The sequence below is a fragment of the Myotis daubentonii genome, chromosome 16 (assembly GCF_963259705.1).
Source record: "Myotis daubentonii chromosome 16, mMyoDau2.1, whole genome shotgun sequence".
In the NCBI taxonomy this organism is placed as follows: Eukaryota; Metazoa; Chordata; class Mammalia; order Chiroptera; family Vespertilionidae; genus Myotis; species Myotis daubentonii.
In genome coordinates this window covers 19,896,781-19,920,141 of record NC_081855.1, presented here as the reverse complement: position 1 = coordinate 19,920,141, position 23,361 = coordinate 19,896,781, and the positions used below count along the sequence as shown (strand labels likewise).

Sequence of the window (23,361 nt, the reverse complement as noted above, 5' to 3'; positions counted from 1 at the left end):
TACGTTTCAACTTGTGTATCAGCAACTAGAGTTTAATATTTATGGCTCTTTTTCCTTTTGAGGTAAAATTTACTTATAATAAAATGCACAAATCTTAACTGTCATTTCATGGGTTTTGTTTGATAAATGAACATATCTTTGTTATCCAAATACCTATCAAAATATAGACCAGTGGTTCTCAACCTTCCTAATGCCGCAACCCTTTAATACAGTTCCTCATGTTGTGGTGACCCCCAATTTCTTTGTTACAAATTGAACATAATTAAAGCATAGTGATTAATCACAAAAACAATATGTAATGATATATGTGTTTTCGGATGGTCTTAGGCGACCCCTGTGAAAGGGTCGTTCGACCCCCAAAGGTTGAGAACCGCTGATATAGACTCTATCACCTCCAGAAGTTCTCTTATGCTCCTTCCCAGTCAGTTCCCATGACCTAAGCAATAATTGTGCTTTTTTGCTCACTGTAAATTAGTTCCCTGTTCTAGACTCTCACATAAATGGAATCATGCCTACATATGTTCTTTGTCTAAGACTTCTTTCATTCAGCGTGATGTTTTAGATTTATCTATGTTGCTCATTTCCTGTTGCCACTGTAACAAATTTAATTTTATAACAAAGCACAGTTTCAGTATTTAAAACACACATTATCTTTCACTTCTGGAGGTCAGAGTTTGAATCAAGCCTTAAAAGCCTGAAGGCAAGGTGTAGGCAGCTTCTAAGGCTGCCTGCGCTCTTTCACTTAGGACCCCACTACTCCAGACGTTGTTTCTGTGGTTAAATCTTCCTGTGACTGCCTATTATAGGGCACTTGGGTTACATTTAGGGACAACCCCGATCCTCTAGGACAGGAGTCCTCAAACTACGGCCGTGGGCCACATGCAAATACAAATACTGTATTTGTTCCCGTTTTGTTTTTTTACTTCAAAATAAGAAATGTGCAGTGTGCATAGGAATTTGTTCATAGTTTTTTTTAAACTATAGTCCGGCCTCCAGCGGTCTGAGGGACAGTGAACTGGCCCCCTGTTTAAAAAGTTTGAGGACCCCCGCTCTAGGATACTCTCCTATCTCAAGAACCTTAAAGTCCCTCTCTCTTGCCATAGAGGGGAACATTGACAGGTTCCAGGGATCAGAATGTGGACACCCTGAGAAGCCATTATTCAGCCCGCCACACTTGGATCAGCTCATTCCTTTTCATCGCTGAGTAGTATTTCATTTTATGCATGTGCCACATCTAGTTTATCCATTTGTTTGTGCATCTACATTTGCTTGTTTCTAGTTTTGAGTTATTAGAAATAAATTTGCTGTTAATATAGCATGTCCCAAAAAATGTATACACACTTTAATAGCTCATAACTCACTTAATTTTCACTCCTTTTCAGGTTTAACTGATTTGATATAATGAATGAAGCCAGACTAAGCTTTGAATAAAGAAAATTTATCCTAAAGTGCCACTAGACTTTTTTTTTATGGGGATACATAAAAGATAAAGTTTGCCCTGGCTGCCGTGGCTCAGTGGTTAGAAGTCAGCCCTTGAACCCAAGGGTCATGGGTTCAATTCCAATCAAGGGCACATACCTGGGTTGAAGGTTCCCTGTCCCGATGGGGGCACACATGGGAGGCAACCAATTGTTGTGGCTCTCGCACATCAATGTTTCTTTCTCTCTCCTCCTCCTTCTCCCCTCCCTGCTCCCTTCCAGTCTCTCTAAAATCAATAAGAAAAATATCCTCCAGTGAGGATTAACACACAAAAAAAGATGAAATTTACTATATAAAACCAGCAACAGTCTACAAATTGAAGGCGCCCAAATACTGAACTGAAATGATTTTTTTTCTATTTTTATTGATTTCAGAGGGGAAGGGAGAGGAAGAGAGAGAAACATCAATGATGAGAGAGAATCATTGATCGGCTTTCTCCTGCACATCCCACACTGGGGATTGAGCCCACAGACTGGGCATGTGCCCTGACCTGGAATTGGACTGTGACCTCCTGGTTCACAGTTTGACGTTTAACCACTGAGTCACGCCGGTGGGCTGAAATCATTCTTGATGTTTGTGATTCCATTGCTTTGTGTTATCAGCAGTGCCTGGACCAGATCAGTCGTCAATTTGAAAACAGGCACTGATAAAAAAATTATTCATATCTGTAAATTCTTTTAAATTTTGAAAATGAATTGTATGTTAATAAACACTGACTTTCTAATCATTCAAAGTGCATATACATTTTTTTGGAACACCCTGTATATTCATGCATAGCCTGTGTGGACATACTGTAAGTTTTTATTCTTCCTGGATAAACACCCAAGAGTAGGTTTGCCAGGTCATGGGATAGGTGTATGCTTAACTATAAAAAACTATCAAACCGGAGAACCAGTTTGGCTCAGTGGATAGAGCGTCGGCCTGCGGACTGAAAGGTCCCAGGTTCGATTCCGGTCAAGGACATGTACCTTGGTTGCGGGCACATCCCCAGTGGGGGGCGTGCGGGAGGCAGCTGATCGATCTCTCTCATCAATGTTTCTAGCTCTCTGTCCCTCTCCCTTCTTCTCTGTGAAAAATCAATAAAATATTTAAAAAATTAAAATAAATAAAATAAAAAATTGTTTTAAACAAACAAAACAAAACAAAAAAAATAACTATCAAACCTTTCCCCAAAGTGTCTGTACCAATTTACACTCCCATCTAATTGAGTCTCTATTGCTCCATATCCTTGCAAACATTTGATGTTGTCAGTCTTTAATTGTAACCATGCTGGCGGGCATGTGGTGATATCTCATCGTCGTTTAAATTTCATTTCCATGGTGAATACTGAGGTTTAGAACATTTTCAAGTGACTATTAGCCATTTTTATATCTTCCCTGGTGAAGTATTCAAATCTTTTGTACATTTTTCTAATGGGTTGTCTTACTTTTGAGTTATAGGAATTCTTTATGCATCCTGGGTATACATTCTTTGCCATATATAGTTATTTTTAATAACAACTTTATTAAGATACTAGAGGCCCGCACTTGGGGGGGTCCCTCAGCCTGGCCTGCACCCTCTTGCAGTCCAGGATCCCTCTCGCAGTCTGGGAACCCTCACTCCTTACCGCCTGCCTGCAGCGGAGGCAAGAGAGGCTCCCGCCACCGCTGCTGCACTCGCTAGCTGTGAACCTGGCTTCTGGCTGAGCGGCGATCCCCTTTTGGGGGCGCACTAACCACTAGGGGGCAGCTCCTGCGTTGAGTGTCTGCCCCCTGGTGGTCAGTGCACATCATAGTAACTGGTCATTCAGCCATTCGGTCGATTTGCATATTAGGGTTTTATCATATAGGATAATTTACATACCATAAAATGCATTCTTTTAGTAGTTTTTAGTATATTTACTAAGTTGTGCAAACATCACTGCTCTCTAATTCTAGAACCTTTTTACACAAAAGAATCACCCTAAAAAGAAACCCAGTACCTATTGCAGGTCCTCCCCACTGTCCCTCTCTTCCCCCAGCAGCCACTGATCTACTTACTGTTTGCAAATATTTTGCTCCATCTGTGGCTCACATATTTATTTTCTCAAATGTGTTTTATTATAGGAAGATACTTTTACTTTTGACAAAGTCGAACTTCCCATTTTTCTTGTGTCATTTTTGCTTTCTTTGATTTAAGAAACCTTTGCCTACTCCCAATTTGAGAAGAGTGCCTTGTTTTCTTCTAGAAACTTTATGGTTTTAGCTTTCATGTGTAGTCTGATTCATCTTGAATAAATTTGGCCTGTGGTTTGAAGTAGAGGTTGGCTCATTTTTCCTCCTTAATGGATATCCATTTGTTCTCATACCATTTGTTGAAAAGACCTTTCCTTTTCTCCTCCACTTGTAAAAATTCATTCAGATGAATTTTGGCTGCAGTTGCTAGGCTACTATCACAATTTTAGCCGGGAAGTGTTACTTCAATTCTGTTTTATGCAGGCTTATCAGTTACTACCTTCCTCAATGAAAGGAGGTGAATAAAAGGTGGTTAAACATTACCTCTGAAGGAATTTAAGTATGATGATTACTAAGAGCTATAAAGGAAATTGTGGGTGTAGATGGTTTACAACAGTAGCCTATGTCACATATAATTTTTTTTAATCCTCACCCGAGGATATGTTTTTATTGATTTGAGAGAGAGAGGAAGAGGGAGAGAAACATTGATGTGAGAAACATTGATCTGTTGCCTCCATAGGTGCCCTGACTGGGGACTGAACCTGCAACCTAGGTATGTGCCCTGACCGGGAATCAAACCCGCAGACTTTTGGTGTACGGGACAACGCTCCAACCAACTGAGCCACCCGCCAGGGCTTCACATATAATATTTTTAAAATATGGGTTTGGGGTGGGTGTCATTTTAGAAAAAGTGTTCTCCATGTCAAATTTTGACAGAAGGATGAGTCATCAAAGCACAGTACTGACTTGTTCCTTTTATGTTTTCTGCCATTTTCAATTGCTCTATTCTTTGCTCCTGTTGGTTCTGCCTTCACCCCAGCCCTAATCCCGCTCCCATTTTCATCCTCGTAAAACAGTCGACGCCACCCTTGGGGCCCAACTCATGACCCCCATGGACCAAGCGTGCAGTGCTCCGCCTGGGATGTCTGGACTGGAACCTGGCTCCCTCGAAGGCCTGTGAGCACCCATGGGCTCCGACCTGTCGGCCATTGTAGAGCTGTTTGTTCAGAGGTCTCCTCTCCCAGCTCGGCCACAGGTTCTCTGAGGCCGGCAAGTTGGTCAGATTCAGTTGTGCTTCCCCTGCACCCGGCACAGGCCTGGCCCAGGAGGACCCCGCTCAGTGAATGGGCGGGCACTTCGGTGCCTTTTTGTGTGGAAGCAGAGGGAAGCAGGCTTTGTTTCACAGGTGGGTTGGCCATTGGCCCCAGAGTTGGGTTGCATCGTGCAAAAGGCAGTCTTACCTCGGACTCCGTGTCCTTTTCCCAGGGCAACTTGAATTATTAATCACTGTCTATGACTCTGCATAAAGTCTAGGGATACAGTGAAGAGGAGCTCCTTAGAGCACAAGCACTAAAATGAGTTTTCAGACACTGGAATTCCAGAATCACGGACTCATAGAAAGAACCCTGTTTCCAGTTGTCAGATGGTATGTTCAGCGGCGTCACACATCTACAGTGACTCTTGAGTTGTGCAGGGTCTAAGTGTATGGCCTCTCTTCTGTGAACAATTAAAAATTGATTGTACTCGGCATTATTTTTACAAAAACAGACTTTTGCAGTATTTCTGACAGTGAGAAATCACAAGCATATAAATGAGTTAGAGAAAGTTCTTTGACTTAGAGAGTCTCCTTACCTAAGGGAAGGACAAATCTTCCTACACTTGAAATACATTTAAAATTATAAATAATCCAGAACTCAGAAGAGCTGTCAAGCCTGCAGGGTCTAGTTACTAAGTTAATGTTTGATCGCATTATGCAGATTTTCCAGCAATGCCACAAATTAAGTCAGCTAATTAAGTGCTCAGGTGTAAGTGGATTTTTCCCTCGCCCTAATCAAACCATTTAAAGGTTAAAAAACAAACCCAACTGCTGAAGACCCTGGAATGAGCAGCTCGGTCCCGGAACCCGCGAGCCTGGGGCTGGGCACAGACTTCCTTGCGCCGTCTCGGAGCTAGCAGAGGCTTCCAGCAGCTCGCTGTTCAACAGCGACTCCTCCTCAGCTTGTGACTCAGTAACTTCTGAATTCCCCTCTTCTCTCTTCATCGCACTGCCTGCTAAACCCATTATGCTTAAGGCGGTGCCTGTGACTTCTCACAGGTGGTTGGCCACGGAGACAGCTCTGGCCTGTCCACTGACTCTCCTTTATATGAAGTCATTTGATGCCTCTCCTTTTCTAGACCAGAAACTCGCAGCAGTAAGTGAAGGACCCCTTTCCCCTCATCCAATCAGGATCACAAAGACAGTAGCCAGCAAGGACCCAGATGTGCACATCGTGTTGGAAAGGCCCTGGAATGGCAAGTAAGTGCTTACGAGACTGACCTCATTGCAGTTGGTTGCCTTCGATGTTGATGAGTTTCATATTCCTTCAGTTCCCACAAGACACAGGGAAATTCTTTGAGCAAGATCTTGCCAAACTCCAAGACGGCTCAGTAAAGTAGCGTGTTTATAAGATGGGCATAGAAACTGTTGCATCTTGCCCTAGCCGATGGCCTCAGTGGATAGAGTGTTGGCCTGGGGACTGAAGGGTCCGGGTTCGATTCTGGTCAAGGGCATGTACCTCAGTTGGAGGCTCCTCCCATGCCTGGGCCCTGGTCAGGGTGCGTGCAGGAGGCAACCAATCGATGTATTTCCCTCAATGTTTCTATCTTTCCCTCTCTCTTCCACTCTAAAAATCAATTGAAAAATATCCTTGGGTGAGGATTAAATATATATATATATTAAAAAAGGAAGAAAAATGGTGCATGTTAAAGAGCCTGGATTTTTCTGTTGAAAGCATCATGAAGGCGCGGTGGTTACACTGAAAATTACTGCAGGACAGGAACTCCTACCCTGTGGAGGGTTATTCCGGGGGAGAGGGTAAACAGTGAGTGGTGATAACGCTGAGTTCTGTTCATTGTGAGGAAGAGAAATGAAAGTAAGCCTTTTTGGCAAACCATGAGGGTGGGTGAACAGTTTGCCCTTGCTTACAGGTGATTTGAATGTTGTCATCATTTTTATTTGTTCTCAGTTCCCTGGATGATAGTGTGGGAACAGAGGAGAAATCGGAGAAAAGAGAGGCTCCCCTTCTCTTTCCTTCAGAAGATTCTGAGCAGAGAAAGGGTCGGACTGCCCTCCTGGTCCCCCCCGGAATGCGACGCAGCATCGGAGACTACTGCAGCCGCTACGACCAGTACCTCCGGATGGTCTCCCATGAGGCCGTGGGCTCCTTCAATCCGTGGCTGATTGCTGAAAGGTCAGTAAATGTTCCGTGCCACCTGCCAAATGTTATCCGACAGACAGGCTGGGGCAGGACTGGCCACGGTCTCATGCTTTCGGCCTTGGAGTTCCAGTGGTTGCTTCTGGGCTAGTGGCCAGGTTTCTCTGCGAACGTCCTCTTCCCAGAGAGAAGAGACTGGAGCAGCCTGGGTGATGTCGCCACGGGAGCGTGCTGCGGCCTCCCCTCAGGCAGAGCGGGGCTTTCCTGTGGCCGGAGGGAGGGCTCGTCCACCAGAGAACACAGTCCTGGGTCAGAAGCAGTGTGGCCGCGAAGCCTTCAGGGTCGGACGGACGGGCCTGTAGCCACAGGCCTTCGGGCTTTGCAGCATGCTCTTTAGCCCTTCTCCTTCCGAGGTTGTTGCGTGGAGTCTGGAAACATGGTCCTGCTGCTGCTAAATTTTTGAAGAACAGATTAGATTTTTTTTAATGTAAGTAGTTAATTGAAATCCATTCTTTTAAAATTGGGCCCAAATTTAAATTCCTCTTGAATATCACTTTATTATAAACATGCAAATATTTTTTCATCATCAAGTCAAGCAGTGTACTATGATTTCTTTCTTGAACAAGCTTGACACATATTTCAGGAGTTAACAGTTGCCTCTTTTTGATTTGCTTATTCTTTTAGATATTTAGGAACTTTAACCCACCCGCTAGCCAAAATCTCAGCGTCCTTTTCCTCAGTGATAAGATGTAGCAGCTGAGACCCTCCCCCTCCCACCCAGCCTGGCTGGCTGCCTCTGAGTCGGCCCTGTGGCTCCTGCTCCGGGACTTCCTCCTTCATGGCCCTGCGTGTTCGGTCGCCTCCCTCCCAGGTCAGAGGCTTTATGTCCAGTGCCCTCCTCGCCCTCTTTCTGGTGCTCTCTCTCACTCGGAGGGAGCATATCCTGCTTTGTCTGCCGGAGGAACATTCTTGAGATTTGCCAGCTTGAAAGTGTTTATTCTGTGGAGACGTGCTTGATTGATGACTTGGCTGAGTTTAAAATTACGGGTTTGTTTTTCCCAAAGAATCTACACCTTCATTTGTGGGGGTGACGGAGGGATTGTCACTTAGCTGCCGGGAGCAGGGGTGGACACCTGTCAGTCTCGCTGCTCATCCTGCAGAATGTCAACCCAGGCCCTCATTTTCCACCCCAGACCTCCCTCCGCCTGCAGGGTCCTCAGCACTCTTACCCCCGATTCCCGATTCCCGAGTCCTGAGTCCTGAGTCCTGAGTCTGTTTTGTGAGACAACCAGCTTGCTTCCCTTGGCATCTCCCTGGACACACTCCTGCGTTTCAGCTTCCTGTGCTCCCTCTGTCCTGCCGAGTCAGTCAGGATTCCTCCATGTGCTTTTTCCTTCCTGAAAACCTTGGCCATTTCTCATGTACTGTTGTTTCTTCTTCTCCTTGTAGGGTGATGTATTTGTGTATGTCCTTTTATTCTAGTGGAGTTCTGGGCGGGATCAGAGATAATCACTTACGTTCAGTCCCTCAGGTTTAACTGAAGTCCGAAAGCTTCTCTTTAACAGACAGTGCCCTTCCAAGTACCTGCGCCTTTGGTGCTGGTGGAGATGCCGTGTCTTTTGTGGGGTGGAGAGTAGGCAAACCTCACTTGCTTCTGTGTGAACACAGTCCTGCAGATGCTCTCTTGTTCTCGCAGAGCCTGTGTGGGTGGTGAGGCTAACTGCTATATTGGGAAATCCAAAAACAAGCCAAGGAAGATAGACTCCCGTGTCTGTTCTTCTCACCTGATAAATGATACACTTTGTTCATAGTTGCCTTGTTGCTGTAGGGAAAGCTCTCAGCCTATAGGGAATGATAGGTTAACAGGTAGAGGCCAGAGCTGTTAAAATATGGCTGGATCTTTACAAATGTTCTCTGCTGCAGTCTTTGGCCCTTACATGACGGTGCATCCGAATTTTCTAGCTCCATTTCAGTCTTGGTTTTGTTTCTGATTTGAGTGTTCCAAAGTGAGAGATCTTGAAAAATTATCCTAAGACAGTTGACTTCACTTAATAGCTTCTTATGTGAGGGAATCTTAGCTGTTTTTTCTGTAATGTCTCCATTTCTCCTTACACTGAGGAGAAATGTAACCTGGATGTAAAGAAGAGTGGCTGTGCAGGAGAGGCTTAGGCGATGTGATGCTTTTGATGAAAGCAAACTCTCAAGGGTTCCTGGTTTGAAGAAAAATGGGGAGACTTCTGGGTGAAAAGGACAGACTGAGCATGTGTATTCATCTTTATCCCCTGTATCTCTACCCGACTGTATGTCACTAAGAGAATAGACAAAAGGCATGAACCTTTAAATGGGAACAAACAAGAAATAGCAATAAAAATTTGGAAGCCAGAAAGCAGTTAGACAAATAAGATGACTTAGCAGACCAGGGAGAGCCAAGAACCAAGCTGATTTATGCAGAAACACCTGGGAAAGCGCAGGAACGGGGAGCACCGGGTGCTGGTAAGGCATAGGTGCAATTAAGTCAGGAAACAGGAGGCGTGGTTCAAACGCTCCTTCCTGAAGATAGCAGACATTTGATGAAAGCCAGGAAAGATGCACAGCCTCTTACACATAAAAAGCTCTGAGGAAGCCAAACAGTGCAGGAAGGAGAATAAAGCATTGAAAACAAAATTAATATTCCCAGAGAAGTAAGTGGAGCTATTACATCATGAAACAAGAACAGTAATTTTTAAAATATGTTTTTATTGATTTTAGAGAGAGAGGGAGGGAGAGAGAGACAGACAGACAGACAGACAGACATTGACTGGCTGCCTCCTGCACACACTTCGACCTGGGACCAGACCTGCAACCTGGGCATGTGCCCTGACCGGGAATAGAATCAATGACTTTTTGATGCATGGGACAATGCTTAACCAACTGAGCCACACCTGCCGGATCAGAACAGGATATTATAAAAAATAAACTTTCAAAGAATGAAACAAAAGCTTTTAGAAATAAAAAAAATATGGCTGAAATAAATTCACTAGAAGGATTCAAAGAAAAAGTCAGATCTCTCAGAAAGTAGAGTTGAAAAAACACACCAAGAATGGATAATAGGGAAGGAAGATATTTTAAAAGTTAGAGGATTATTCCGTCAATGTCTTAGCTCTGGCTGCCATAGCAAATGCCATAGGCTGAGTGGCTTAAACAACAAAATTAACACCTTACAGTTCTGGAGACTGGGAAGTCCAAGATCAAGGGCCTGCTTCCTGCTTTGCAGACAGCCCCTCTCTCGCTGTATTCTCACTTGGCCAACAGCGAGGCCCCCTCTCTCGTGTCTCTTTCATAAGGGCACTAATCCCATTCGTGAGGGCTCCACCCTTAGGACCTACTTACCTTCCAAAGGTTCCACCTTCAGATGCCATCACCTTGAGGACTGGGCTGTTAGATATGAATGGGGTGGAGGGCACACAGATTTTCAGTTTATAGTGTCCAACATCTGTGTAATTGGAGTTCCCGAATGTGAGAACGGGAAACAGAGGGATGGGGAGTGGGACAATTCAGAGAAATACTATAAGAAAACTTCTCAGAAGACTGTTAATCTCTAGATTGGAAGAGTTTATCATTTGTCCACTGCAAGTTAGTGAATGAGTGAATACATAAATGAATAAATGAATAGAACAGAACACACCATAACATCATTTGCAAAGGAAATTTGAACATCCCAGTGTGCAGAAATAATGATAAAAGGTTCCCGAGACTTAAAACTGGGCCTGTCCCAACAATCAGAATTGAGACTGGCACCTTGCTTTCAGGAGCAGCACTGCTGGCAGGTGTTAGAGTGTGTTTCCGGAATTCAGCCTCAAGTCTGTGCTCAGCTAAATTGTCAGCTAAAGATAAGGGTAAAATAAAGACACGTCAGGGTGCGCAGTGACCAGAAATCTAGTTCCCACGCACTTTTCCACTAAGCTGCTGGAGGGTGCGTGCCACAGTCCCGGGTGCACGTTGAAAAGGAGGAAGGCAGGACTTAGGAGACTTAGACTACAACAGGGACCTTCCAGGAAAATGCCCAAAGCTGTTTCCAGGAGAACTTCTCAGTGAGCATAGAAAGCAACCAATCCAGATTGGAGTAGGAGGACAGAGGGCCAGGAGGAGTGGTTCCCAGAGTGGGCGGCAGGGTGAGAGAGGTTAAAAAGAAGAAGAAAACAACCTGGATGGTGTGGCTCAGTGGTTGAGCGTCAACCTATGAACCAGGAGGTTTAGGTTCGATTGCCGGTCAGGGCACATGCCCCGGTTGCAGGCTCGATCCCCTGTGTGGGGCATGCAGAAGGCAGACGATCTTTCTCATCGTTGATGTTTGTATCTCTCCCTCTCGCTTCCTCTCTGAAGTCAATAAAGATATATATTTTTTTTTACAAAAAGAAGAAAACAGATACTTTATTTAATGTGTTTGAATGGATTCAGAGTAGCTTGGTATTTCTTAATTTGATGATTTCATAATATAGAAGAATTCACGGTAGGAATATGGAAAGCAAAACAAATACAAAAACAAGTGACCACTTGATTACGCACCTGGTAATTGGGACCACTTCTCCCCTGAGGATAACTCTTAATAGAAACGCTAGGTTAAAAATAAAGCGGACGTGCTGGAAAGCACCAGAAGGTAACCAGGTGATGCGGAATAACTGGGGCAGCGCGTGGAGCAGCAACCCTGGAAGTTAGCCCTGTCTGGCGCTGCAGAGTCAGTCCCGGGGCATGTGGGTGGCATTTCCAGGTCAGAGGACAGAGGTGGGACTCGGCCTTGCCGTATGGGGGAGTACTTGCCTCACTTGAGAGGACCCTGAAGTGGGGGTGACCTGGGTGCCAGGAGGCCCTCTCAGGACTCTGCGTGGCTCCAGATTATCTTCATTCCTCGGATTGTATCAAGGTGGTTCCGGTTATTGCCCCCCAGGCACCAGGCAGAAGCAACGTGAATTTTCTCTGAATGTATAGGACAGCATCGTAGGACTTATGTTATTGTTAGAATTTTCAAGCACAGTGCCTGGTATATGGTGGTGAACAACCAGGCAGCAGAGAGAGATGACACTAACAAGAACAGTCCTATAGCAGCTCCGAACAGTAGACCCATCAGACACAGAATCAAAGACATCAGGCCATACATGCAGGAAGTTCTAAAAGGCCCAAGCTAGAGAAAGAGGTAAATCTATAGGTAGGCATATCGTAGTAATGTTGAAAAGTCAAAGATAAAGAGCGTGCGGAATCTCGGAGGGAAGGCGGGGGAGGAAGAGGAAATCTTAAAATCAGCTGAAGGAAGAAAGAAAAAACAGACCATGGAAGTTGGGAGATCTAGTATATCTTTTTTTTTAAATATATTTCTTTATTGATTTCAGAGAGGAAGGAAGAGGGAGAGAGAGAGAGAAACATCAATGATGAGAGAGAATCATTGATTGGCTGCCTCCTGCACGCCCCCTACTGGGGATTGAGCCTGCAACCCAGGTATGTGCCCTTGGCTGGAATCGAACCTGGGACCCTTCAGTCCGAAGGCTGACACTCTATCCACTGAGCCAAACTGGCTAGGGCTTTTAAATTTCTAAAACAGGAGAACTCGCCACCCAGAGTTCTAAGCCCAGTGAAATATATTTCAAGAAGTAAGGTAAGGAGGCTCCAACACAGCTGAAAAGTATATTGCCAGTAGACCTTCACAGTAGGAAACATTAAAACAGCAGTTCTCAACCTGTGGGTCGCAACCCCTTTGGCGGTCGAACGACCCTTTCACAGGGGTCGCCTAAGACCATCCTGCATATCAGATATTTACATTACTATTCATAACAGTAGCAACATTACAGTTATGAAGTAGCAACGAAAATAATTTTATGGTTGGGGGTCACAACATGAGGAACTGTATTTAAAGGGCCAGAGGGTTGAGAACCACTGCATTAAAAGGATATTTTTTAGTCAGAGCAAATAGTCACAGATGAAAGGTCAAAAATATAAGAAGGTGTGAATTGTTAAAAAGGTCAGTGTGTAGGTAAATGAATATTGATTGTATAAAACAATAAACTGCTGTCTTAGGGTGTGTGCATGCATTTAAAACACACAGTAACAATAGCACATAAGCCAGGGAGTTGCTAGAGATGGTGTTGTAAGGTATCTTTCATTTTCTGGGAAAATGGCAAGCATATCAATTAGTGTTAGACTTTAAGTCAGGGATTCTCATTGTAATCTAGGGTGACCACTAAGAGAATAATACAAATTCATAGCGAGAAAAGAATGTAATGAAAAATTTCAGTATCTGAAAGAGGGCAAGGAAGAATGGGGAACAAATAGACAACTAGAAAATATTTAGTGTTTTCATAGTAGAACCTCAAATATTGGGTGTCCCCAGAAATGTATACACACTTTAACAGTTGGTAACTCACTTAATTTTCACTCCTCTTCAGGTTTAACTGATTTGAAATAATGGGTGAAGCCAGACTAAGCTTTAAACAAAGAAAATTTATCCTAAAGTGCCACTAGACTTTTTTTTATGGGGATACATAAAAGATAATTTTATGGTACAAAACCGACAACAGCGGATGAATTGAGGGCACACATATACCAAACGAAATGATTCTTGATGTTTGCAATTCCACTGATTTGAGTTATCAGCAGTGCCTGGACCAGAAGGCTCATCAGTTTGAGAACAGGCATTGACAAAAAAATTATTCATTTCTGTAGATTCTTTTAAATTTTGAAATTGAACTACATGTTAATAAACACTGATTTTATAATTCAAAATGAGTATACATTTTGGGGCACCCTGTATATCAGAATTACATTAAATGAAAGAGAACTAAACATGCCAATTAAAAGGCAAAAGATGGTCAAAGTAAGCAAACGGCTGGCATGGGAATGGGTAACAGGAGCAGGTGAGTGACACTTGTCTGCATTTACCTTTTTTGTGTAATTCCGACTCTGGGAACTATGTTGATGTTTCCTATATATCCATCCAAATTAACAGTAATGGGGGCCTGATTTGGATACAAACAGTGACCCCGACTGCATGTCCAGTGAATAACAAGACCATGCTGAAGGGGGTGGGACGGAGAAGTGCCGGGGTCCAACCCCAGCAGGTCCAGGGGTCCCCAAAGGTGTGGACAGAGTCGGTGAAGAAGGAGACTCAGTATGGCACATCTTCTTAATCTCCTATGGTGGAGTCCTATCCGTCCCGAGTACGGGGCGCTTACCCAGGGGTCCCTGTTCGGGCGCCAGATGCCAGGGTCCAGCCCCAGCAGGTCCAGGGGTTCCCGAAGGTGTGGACGGAGTCGGCGAAGAAGGAATGACACGGAGACGGCGTTCAGTTGATCAGCAGCCTAGCCAGGATCTCCAGCCAAGTTCTGGTCTCGATCTCCAGAGAGGTTCTGCTTAGGATCTCCAGCCAGGTTCTGTCCAGGTTCTCCAGGCAGGTCCAGTCACCAGGTTCTAGTCAGGCTCTCCTGCCAATCTCCGCAGTCAGGTTCAGTCCAGGATCCCCTGCCATGCTCTCTCGCCAGGCTCCACCTCCAGGCTCCGAGGCCAGTCCCTCTCCAGGATCCTCTGGCATGCTCTCTCCATCGAAGTTCTTCTGTCTCTAGGCTCTGTGTAGGTTCTGTCTTCTTGATTCTGTTCTAAGTTCTGAGTCTTGCTGTCTTGTTACATCTGTATTTATACCAGTTGATTCAATCCTATCAATCTCTATTACAAAGGTTAGGGCGTTTCTTATCTCCATTCCAGGGAGTAAAGATTATGTAGCTTAAGCATGATTGTTTGTAGTGATTAACTACCCGCCTGCCACTTAGTTAAGGAGTTTCATCCCCTCCCTGACTTCAGGGAAAAATTCCTACCTGGGGAAACAACCTTTCTCGGAGAGGTGACCTTGGTTAAAACAGCGCCAAGAAGGTGAGCAAACATATTAAGAACAGTATGCCATATATGCCAGGTCCCTTGAAACAGCAAGGATGGACCGGCTCCCGGCAGAGAAGAACGAGTCTGAGTGACTCTGAACATGGTCTTTGACTCTGTGCCTCTGGTTAGAGATGAAAAGTCTGTAAGCCCACACTAGATCCTGGGGAGTCGGTTTCTATACATGGTGCATGGGTTAACGGCTCTAAAAGGACTTCTCTGTATTTTAGGATTGATCAGATCAGCAAGTATATTGTGAATAGTGAGAGCCAGGTTTCCAGGGGAAGGCTAGAATGAACCAGCTGGTGAACTGGGATTGGAGGTATTACGAGTTTGCAGTTTTGATAGATACAGACTATCACATGGAGTATGTGTGTCTGTCTGTCTGAGTCTGTCTTGCTGTGGCACCAGTAGCAGTGAGCACACTTATACCAGATCTTTGTTTCTAAATACTATTTTCCATGAAAAGGTACCAGGGTTCCTCAGAGAAATGGCTGATTCCGGGCCTGGGGCTGGGAAATAAAGGAGGAGCCTGGAACATCGTGCGCCAGGGGAAGTGTTCAGAGCAAAGAATGCTGCTCCTGTCAGGCGCACCCAGGAGCCAGCTGGAAGGGGCTCCGACTGGCCAACCTGGGACATTCTGAGTGTCAAAATAAGCAGTAATGGTAATGAGTTACAAACTACTGAATGAGAACCTACCAGGCCAAGCCTATACGAATGAATGAATACATCCATCCATCCATCCATACATACATACATACATAAACAAAGGAGAAGGAAAGCCTTTTATTACAGTGGAATGCCAACTGCTAAATGGAGAAGGGATGATGAGATTAGAAATTCAGTGTTGGCAGCCCTGTAATAATTGATTCAGATAAGTTGGATGAGAAACAAGAGATTTACATAATCACACAGATCTCCCCACAATATACTTATTAATTGCAAAGGGGAAACAGTACTGCACAGGGGAGACACCTGGCAGACATCACTGTCACCAAGGGGAACAGTTCACTCAGCACTGAGAGGGTGACAGGAGCCCCCAGGGAACATGATCCCTTCTGTGGCTTCCGTTCCAAAAACGTCACCCGCGTCTTCCCGTGTGGAAGCATCAGACAAACTCAGGTTGAGGGACCTTCTACCTAAAAAGGCCTCACTCTGTAGAAAGTAAGATCCTGAAAGACAAAGGCCGGAGAGCGGTTCTAGGCTAAAGGAGAGTGAAGAGACGTGATCGCCAAATTCAGCGTGGCCTCCTTGCTGGGAGTTTCCTTTTAAAGGACATTATTTGGACAGTTGGCAAGCTTTGGAAAAGGTCTGTAGATGAGATTAGAAAATAGTGTTAATGTTGTGATTTTTATAATTATGGTCATTTAAGAGAATTATGGTTATTTAGGAAATGTAAATGAAGCACTTGAGGGATGTCAAGTCTGTAACTTACTCTGAAACAGTTTGGAAAAAACTGTGTGTGCGTGTATGAGTGTGAGTGTGTGTGTGTGAGTGTGTAAGGAGAAAACACAAATTTGAGTGTCCTGCCCCATCCCATCCCGTAGAGAAAGCAGGCCCAGTTTCTGTCCGTGGGTCTGGGTTGACTGGGTTGCAGCTGGTTGGTTTCTGGTCACCACTGGCTTCACCCATCTGAGGGTGAGGCGATCGGTTGTAGTTCAGGCCCCTCCCTCCAGCCGGACTCTGGTCTCTAAGTGCCATCATCTTAATATCTAGGAAAGCAAGGCTCACCTTATCTTTCTCCTTCAGAAGTATCTTGGCTGTTCTTGGCCTTTTGCATTTCCGTTTAAATCTTAGAATTGACTTGGTGAGTTCCCCAGCCGAGTGAAGAAAGGCTCCCATCTCTGGCTGCACGCCTTCAGCTGCGTTGTTTGTCTTCAGCTTTTCAGAGGAGCTGGTGGACGAGGCTCTGGGGTCCGTGACTGCTGAACTTCGGGACGTGTGCGAAGGCTACGCGGAAGCTGTGTTCACCTCGGAATTCTTAGAGGCTGCCACCTGAAGGCTCTCCACCACGGGGCTCCGCGCCCCTGCAGGAGCGGCGGCACCACCCTTGGCGTTAGGCACGGCCAGTCTTTACCCAGGCTGTCCATCCAGGCCCAGGCGCTGCCCAAGGAGAGGAAGGACGCGCCAGTGAGGTCATCATCATGGCAATGGTTCTGGCAGTTTACAGTGGAACGTGTTACATTGATTAGTACCCAGGAAACGTGAATTGATTATGACAATATATTTTCTGAATGTATAATTTTCCTGTTGCTACATTCCTCCACTGGCTCAGTTTGGGGATCAGAATGTTTTGAAAAGTAGCAGATCGGTGTATTTCATACGGGAATTCAAGCTGCTTCAGAACCCACAGGTGGATCAGTGCCCACAAAAGTGCAATGACCGTCCGGTCCCCTCACCTGGCTCACGTTTCCATGTCGAGCGATTTCCCAACAGGACCAGTTCCCACGGGTTACGGATTCGAGGCGAGCCGGGTCAGGTTTCCTGCCAGACCTCTGCCCTGTGCAGTTCAGTGAGAATAGGAGCCACCAGTTGTCAGTCACAACAATCAACACATCTCTCCATGTGCAGTTCCTAGCGGCTTCTCACATGTTGAGTTCGTCAAAGTCTTCTCTTGCTATCAGTGGACATATTCGGACACACAGAGCTTTCTCTGAATTCAGAGGAAATCTGAGCACATCGGAGTGGGCCTGGCCTCTTGTGCCCAGTCAGAGGGGCAGAACTCACTTCCATCGCTGGTGAGGCAGACACGTTGGTGTTTCCAAACCAGAGAGACCTGGTGGGAGGAGAGAACCTATTTGAATGCCATGAAGACCTCTGGGTCTGGGTCTCCAGAGAAGGGAAGAAACTTCGGAACCATAATAGCTTGGTCATCGAACGTCTCGTAAGTCCTATTTTACCAAGAGAAAAGCTTCTGTGTTTTCAGAAGCTCTGAATTCAGAAAAAGGAACGTGTATGGAAAGAAGGCCACTGCCTGGGAAAAGGTTCCCTCAGTTTCTTGCCTGAGGCTTGTGAAAAAAAAGATGTGAAGAGTGAGTGATGTAGACGTTCCCATGGAATAATGTGAATCTTCTTTGTAGCATATAGAGTGTTGTCACCTGGGGTTTTCTCTGAAGTGCAAGTGTTCCAGGTGATGGTTTAAGCTGCTTGATTCCACTTATTTGTACAAAATTGATTTTTGTTTAATGTTAATGTTTTCTTGATTAATCTTATATAACCTCAGAATTAAAAAGGCTTCAAGGGAAATTAAAGGGTTTAATTTGAGGAGTTAATGTGTACACTTGAATTGATAGGATTGTCTGTCTTCATCATTGATTGTTTAAAGTTACTTGTGTGGCAGTTTTACTGTGCTGATCTTTTAAATAAACTCAGTATTTTAAAGTATATGCATGTCTGTTTGAAATAATTTACATCTTTGTTCCACGGGCAGAGTGAAATGTGATTGTACATAAGAACCACTGAGACTGCTTTTCTACTTGATCTGAGCAGAGTGGATTGTTTGCCACTCCTTCCCACCCAAAAGAAATGAAAATGAAAGCTAACACTTACTGAGCACATACTACGCACCAGGCATTGCTCCAAGTGCTTCCCACATATTAATTTAACTAATCCTCATATCTGTGTGAGGCAGACACCATTATTCTGATTTTATAGATGAATAAAGTGAGGCACAGGAAGGGAAAATAATGCCATCACACACGCCTGTGTTCAGTGGTGCCATGATCCTGGATCACTTGTTCCCTAAAGACCTCTGTCACAGTCTTGAGAGTCCACACGAGTGCATTCTCCTGTACTCGTTCCCACTCAGCACGTCCTACGCTGTCGCAGGAGCCGTCCCTTCCTAAGCACATCCTGTCCGAGGAAGGGTCAAGTCCAGCCTCCTTTGCTTTGATTCAGGATCTTCCCAGCCTCTCCTGGCCCTCCCCCCAGATGGGTCTCCCGTCTCTGATTCAAGGCGAGGCTTACTCCTGCCTCGTGTCAGGGTCTGTTCAGAGCCCCAAGGATGCAGGCAGTTGAGCCCTTCAGGTGTGAATATTCCTGTGGTAGCCTTGACTATCCCAGGCCTCTAGGATTTTTGTTCTTCATGAACAAAGGCTACGTGTGTAGGTCATTCTCTAATCCCCTTCTGCTTCCTCATGAACTATTCACGGATTAGTTTCAGAAACGGACATGGGTGAACGCAGCGTGTCTGGGTTACTTAGGCTGTCCCAAGTCACAGAGATGACGACATTCAGAAGTGTGTTCTTCATGCTCCCCCTCTGATCTGTCCAGCTTTCCAGCCCGGGTCCTATGTTTACATGCTTGCCTTGTGTCTGTCTAGCTTAGGGGTGGGCAAACTTTTTGACTCAAGGGCCACAATGGGTTCTTAAACTGGACCGGAGGGCCGGAACAAAAGCATGGATGGAGTGTTTGTGTGAACTAATATAAATTCAAAGTAAACATCATTACATAAAAGGGTACGGTCTTTTTTTTCAATAGTTTTATTCATTTCAAACGGGCCATAGTTTGCCCACGGCTGGTCTAGCTCAAGCATGTCAAACTCGCGGCCAGCGGGCCGCATGCCTCATTTGGCGTGAGTTTGACATGCTTGGCTAGCTCTTCAAGGGCAAGGTCTCTACCGAGCAAGTAGTTGGTGCTCAGTAAACCAACTACTTTTTAAAAAAATATATTTGTATTGATTTCAGAGAGGAAGGGAGAGGGAGAGATAGATGATGAGAGAGAATCATTGATTGGCTGCTTCCTGAATGCCCCACATCAGGGATTGAGCCTGCAACCTGGGCATGTGCCCTGACCGGGATTCGAACTGTGACCTCCTGGTTCATAGGTCAATGCTCAACCCCTGAGCCACATCCGGCCTGAGAACAAGGAAGGCACTTTCTCTTGGGGTGGTTTGTACAGGGGTCTGTCCCAGCTCTGTAATCTGTAAGCGTGTTATCTTTTGTGAGCTGGCGTAGAACGCCAGCCACGAAGAACTGCAGGTCCCGTCTCCCAGGTGCTGATGCATTTGGAATTCACGCTCAGAACCTCAGGAGCCTGCCTCCCTGCTAAACAAGGGGGTGTGCCTCTGGGGCCGTGCTGCTCCTGGCCCCGGTCAGCAAACAGTGTGGCGTGTGGGCCATCGGGGCTGGGGGTGGCCCGGGGCTTGAGAGGAGGACAGAGAGGTGCTGTGGTCCCTTCTCCCTCTGCCCGTTGGTGCTGGAGGCAGGGAAGCGATGGGACTCGGGGGAGAGATGCTGATGGAGAGCCTCTCCCTCACCTCCCTTCTGGAGAGAGTGCCCGGAGGAGGTGCCGACTCCGCACTGGGTGTCACCCGGTCTGTAAGGCAGGGGTGGGTCTGAGTGATGCCCTTGGGACCCCAGGAGAAGAGGCACGCCAAGCCGGGGTCTCCAGGGTTCTCTTCCTTAACTAAGGGGACTCATTTTAGCAGCTTGCGAGAGCGACGAGAGTTCGCTGAGCATCAGGAGTGTCGGCCCACATCACCACGGTCACCATCGCCCTCGGAAGGGCCGGCTGCTGAGAGCGCGTGGTTCGTGGGGCTCTTGAAACACAGCAGAAAGGCGGTGGCCGGCCTGCCTTCTTACTAGACGGTGGCCTGCTCATTCACCTCTGTCGGTTCCAGAGCAGAGATCTGGATGCTTCGACTCTGAGCATGTTTGTTAGGTGGTTGAGCCCAACAGCGTGGGCTGGGTTGGAAAGGCTTCCCCTAGACGTCCCGAGTGCTTCCTGTCGGTCTTCGGTGAGGGCCTAGGAAACCCCAGATGGCGACTCCTGGGCCCGCCGCCAGGCCCAAGTGAGCTCAGCCAGCACCCATCAGTGTGGGTCCCTCTCTGACTTGGAGCCCCTCCTCGGTGGCGGCTCCTGCCAGCCTCCCGGGGTTCCCGCCTGGGCCCTGCTCGCTCTCACCAGTCTTCCAGGGACTGAGGTGCGGCTTCTCACCCTCAGCTGGGGATGGGGACCCCTAGACCACACCCCACCCTGGATGATCCCCCTTTATCTGCTGCTCTTCCTGCTGCTAACCCTCATCCATTTTCCTTGAACCAAGCCTGCTGCCTCTCCCATTTTTCCTGCCGGCTTTCCATTAATCCGGCCTGACTGCGGTGGCTGCTGCAAAGTCCGTCATCCGGTCCTGCCACCATGTCTGCCCCCAGCCCAGCACCCCAGCGGGGTGTCTGTCCCCAAGCCCAGCCCAGCACCCCAGCGGGTGTCTGTCCCCAAGCCCAGCCCAGCACCCCAGCGGGTGTCTGTCCCCAAGCCCAGCCCAGCACCCCAGCGGGTGTCTGTCCCCAAGCCCAGCCCAGCACCCCAGCGGGTGTCTGTCCCCAAGCCCAGCCCAGCACCCCAGTGGGTGTCTGAAGGGTAGGCTCCTACCACCTGATCCTGCTGCCTTGCAATAAATAACACCTTTGCTCCCACCTTCCCTGAGGCCTGGCCCTCAGTGGGTTGGGCCATGGGCCTGCGCCCCTCCCATTCCTCTGCACCCGGAGAAGCCATCCATCTCTCCCGCCTCCGTTGTCTCCTCCTGGCACTGCCCTCTCCCCGTCCAGGGCAGTCTCTCCCCTTGGGAACGCCAAGCCGTCGTATATGCCATCTCTGGTGATGCCCTTCACTCCCATGAGACCCCTGGGTCTCTCCCTCCACCCATTCCAATACCTTAAAATCCTTGCTAGAAACCCTTTAAAAGCCTAGCAGTTTCTGGAGCATTCATCTAGCAAAAGCTGTTCACTCAGCTCCCCCATCTCAGCGCCCAGCCATAGTGTGCCCCTGGGAACCAGGCATCTCCCGGCCGCCGCGGGGCCTCCCTCCTGGCCCTGCCTTGTCTTCCCCAGGTGGCGCTTTGCTTTCCTGGCAACCCTCCACATGCCTCTTTGCTCCCTCTCTTGGGGTCTCTTTACCTGGCTTTCCTCCCGGCCTCCCGCAGCCCAGCTTCCTCGCTGCTGCCTGCCTCCTGGGACCTGGTCGCCTTTCTCTCCTGCTTGCGTGGCTCCCCAGAACCTCCCACCCACACAGCCTTCCTCTGTCTTCCCCCCTCCATCTTGGTGAGGTCAGCCTCAGCCCTCCCACTTGTGGGCTGCAGATCTGGTGGGCGGTTGCTAGGCTGAGCTGAGAAGCCAGGCCACAGGGCTGCCATCCACTGGGTGGGGCCCTCAGGACCCGAGTCCGACTCCATCCATGCCGGGCGACCCTCCTGGGAATGGAAGAAGCCCAGGGAGCCTCTGGCCCTGAGGTGCTGCGATCGAGTGGCAGGAACATTGAGACCCTGGACGGACGCGTGGGCTCAGCCATCTACCCCACAGCCCCAGGGTTCCCTAAGCCTGGCCTGAACTTGACCCAGGAGGCCCCCAGCCATTCCCACCACCTGATCCTTGGGAGGAAGCAGGAGGCTAAGGCCAGAGAGCTGGGAGGGGAAACTGGCCCGGGAGCCTGTGCAGCCACCGTCCCTTCCGGCCCCTAGAGACCTTCTGGGAGAGAGTCCAGCCTCCAGGCCCAGGCCCAGGAGGAGAGCTGGTTCTCCTTGACCCCATTGTTCACCACACTGTGCTGGGAGCGTTACCTAGAGACCAGGAGAGACTGCGTCAACAACACCACCACCGTCCCACATCCACTCAGCACTTACAACTCAAAAATGCCTTTAAGTACATTCTTTTCTCTCTCTAGGTCATTGTCACCTCCTGCTTTGTGTGCTAGCAGGAACTCGGCCCAATTAACACCTTGCTGACCAGTCACGAGATACCTCCTGTCTGCACTTACATGAATTTAAGTAATTTTAAACCTCTACATTGCTTTCAGACCTTACAATGAAGATCCCTTGTGACCCCCATGCCTCAGTTTCCGCATCTGTGAAAGGGGTAACAACAGTAGTGCTCTCCAGGGTTATTGCGAGGAGTAAGGGAAGTCATCCCTGCAAACACCTAGCATGGCACCTGGCAGGCAGCAAGTGCTCAGCAGATGTCACTCCAGGTGTACCCCTGTGCACCTGGCAAGGGAACCCTGGGGCTTGTCTTCACAGCCTTAGTTCTCAAGTGCTGTCTTTGTCTTCTTCTTCCTGTCGAGTTCTCTCCTGTTTATCATCCCGTCTCTCCTTGCCTTGCCCTTCCGACCAAGCACTTGGCAACGCTGTTCTGAGCCAGGCCACTGGCTGCCCTGCCAACAGATCGCATCTGGTTCCCCGTCCAGCCGGGCCGCCCGCGGAAACGGCGCCGCGGACAGTGCTGCAGGCTTGCTCCGGGCTTGCCGTCCGCCAGGCCTTTCGGAACTGGACCACATCCTAGGGGGCGGGCGGACAAAGTATTAATAGCCCTCTTTTACGGGTGAATTTTATAAATTGGGCCTTATAGACATTAAGGGGCGTGCTCGGGTCGTACAGAACACACAGTGACGGAACCAAAGCTCCATCTGCGTCTCTTGACTTCACAGCTTTCCATGCGGTGACATGATTTTGTCTCTCAACGAGGTGGTTCTGAGATGGTCTAGAAAACCTTAGCAGATGTCAGCTGCAAGTCCAATCTCCATTTTTAAATATTTGTATGGTCCTGCTCTATGCCAAGCACTGGACTTGGTTCTGGGCATACAAAGATGACTAAGATGTATTTGCTACTTTCCTA

General features: G+C 47.4%; 1 protein-coding gene across 8 annotated transcripts in view; it reads left to right on the top strand.

The window, feature by feature from the left end:
* Positions 1–18,142, top strand: part of KIAA0753 (KIAA0753 ortholog) — a 64,405-nt gene extending 46,263 nt beyond the window's left edge. For 6 of the 8 annotated variants that reach the window (XM_059669008.1, XM_059669009.1, XM_059669007.1 and 3 more), the window contains exons 16-18: positions 5,847–5,967; positions 6,677–6,901; positions 16,640–18,142. In XM_059669008.1, coding sequence (XP_059524991.1) covers positions 5,847–5,967; positions 6,677–6,901; positions 16,640–16,757 — 464 coding nt within the window. In that variant the 3' untranslated portion in view covers positions 16,758–18,142. Of the gene's footprint in view, positions 1–1,382; positions 2,355–5,846; positions 5,968–6,676; positions 6,902–16,639 lie in introns of those variants that run through there. The other 2 variants (XM_059669012.1, XM_059669013.1) reach the window with 2 other exon arrangements.
* Positions 18,143–23,361: the final 5,219 nt, after the last annotated feature.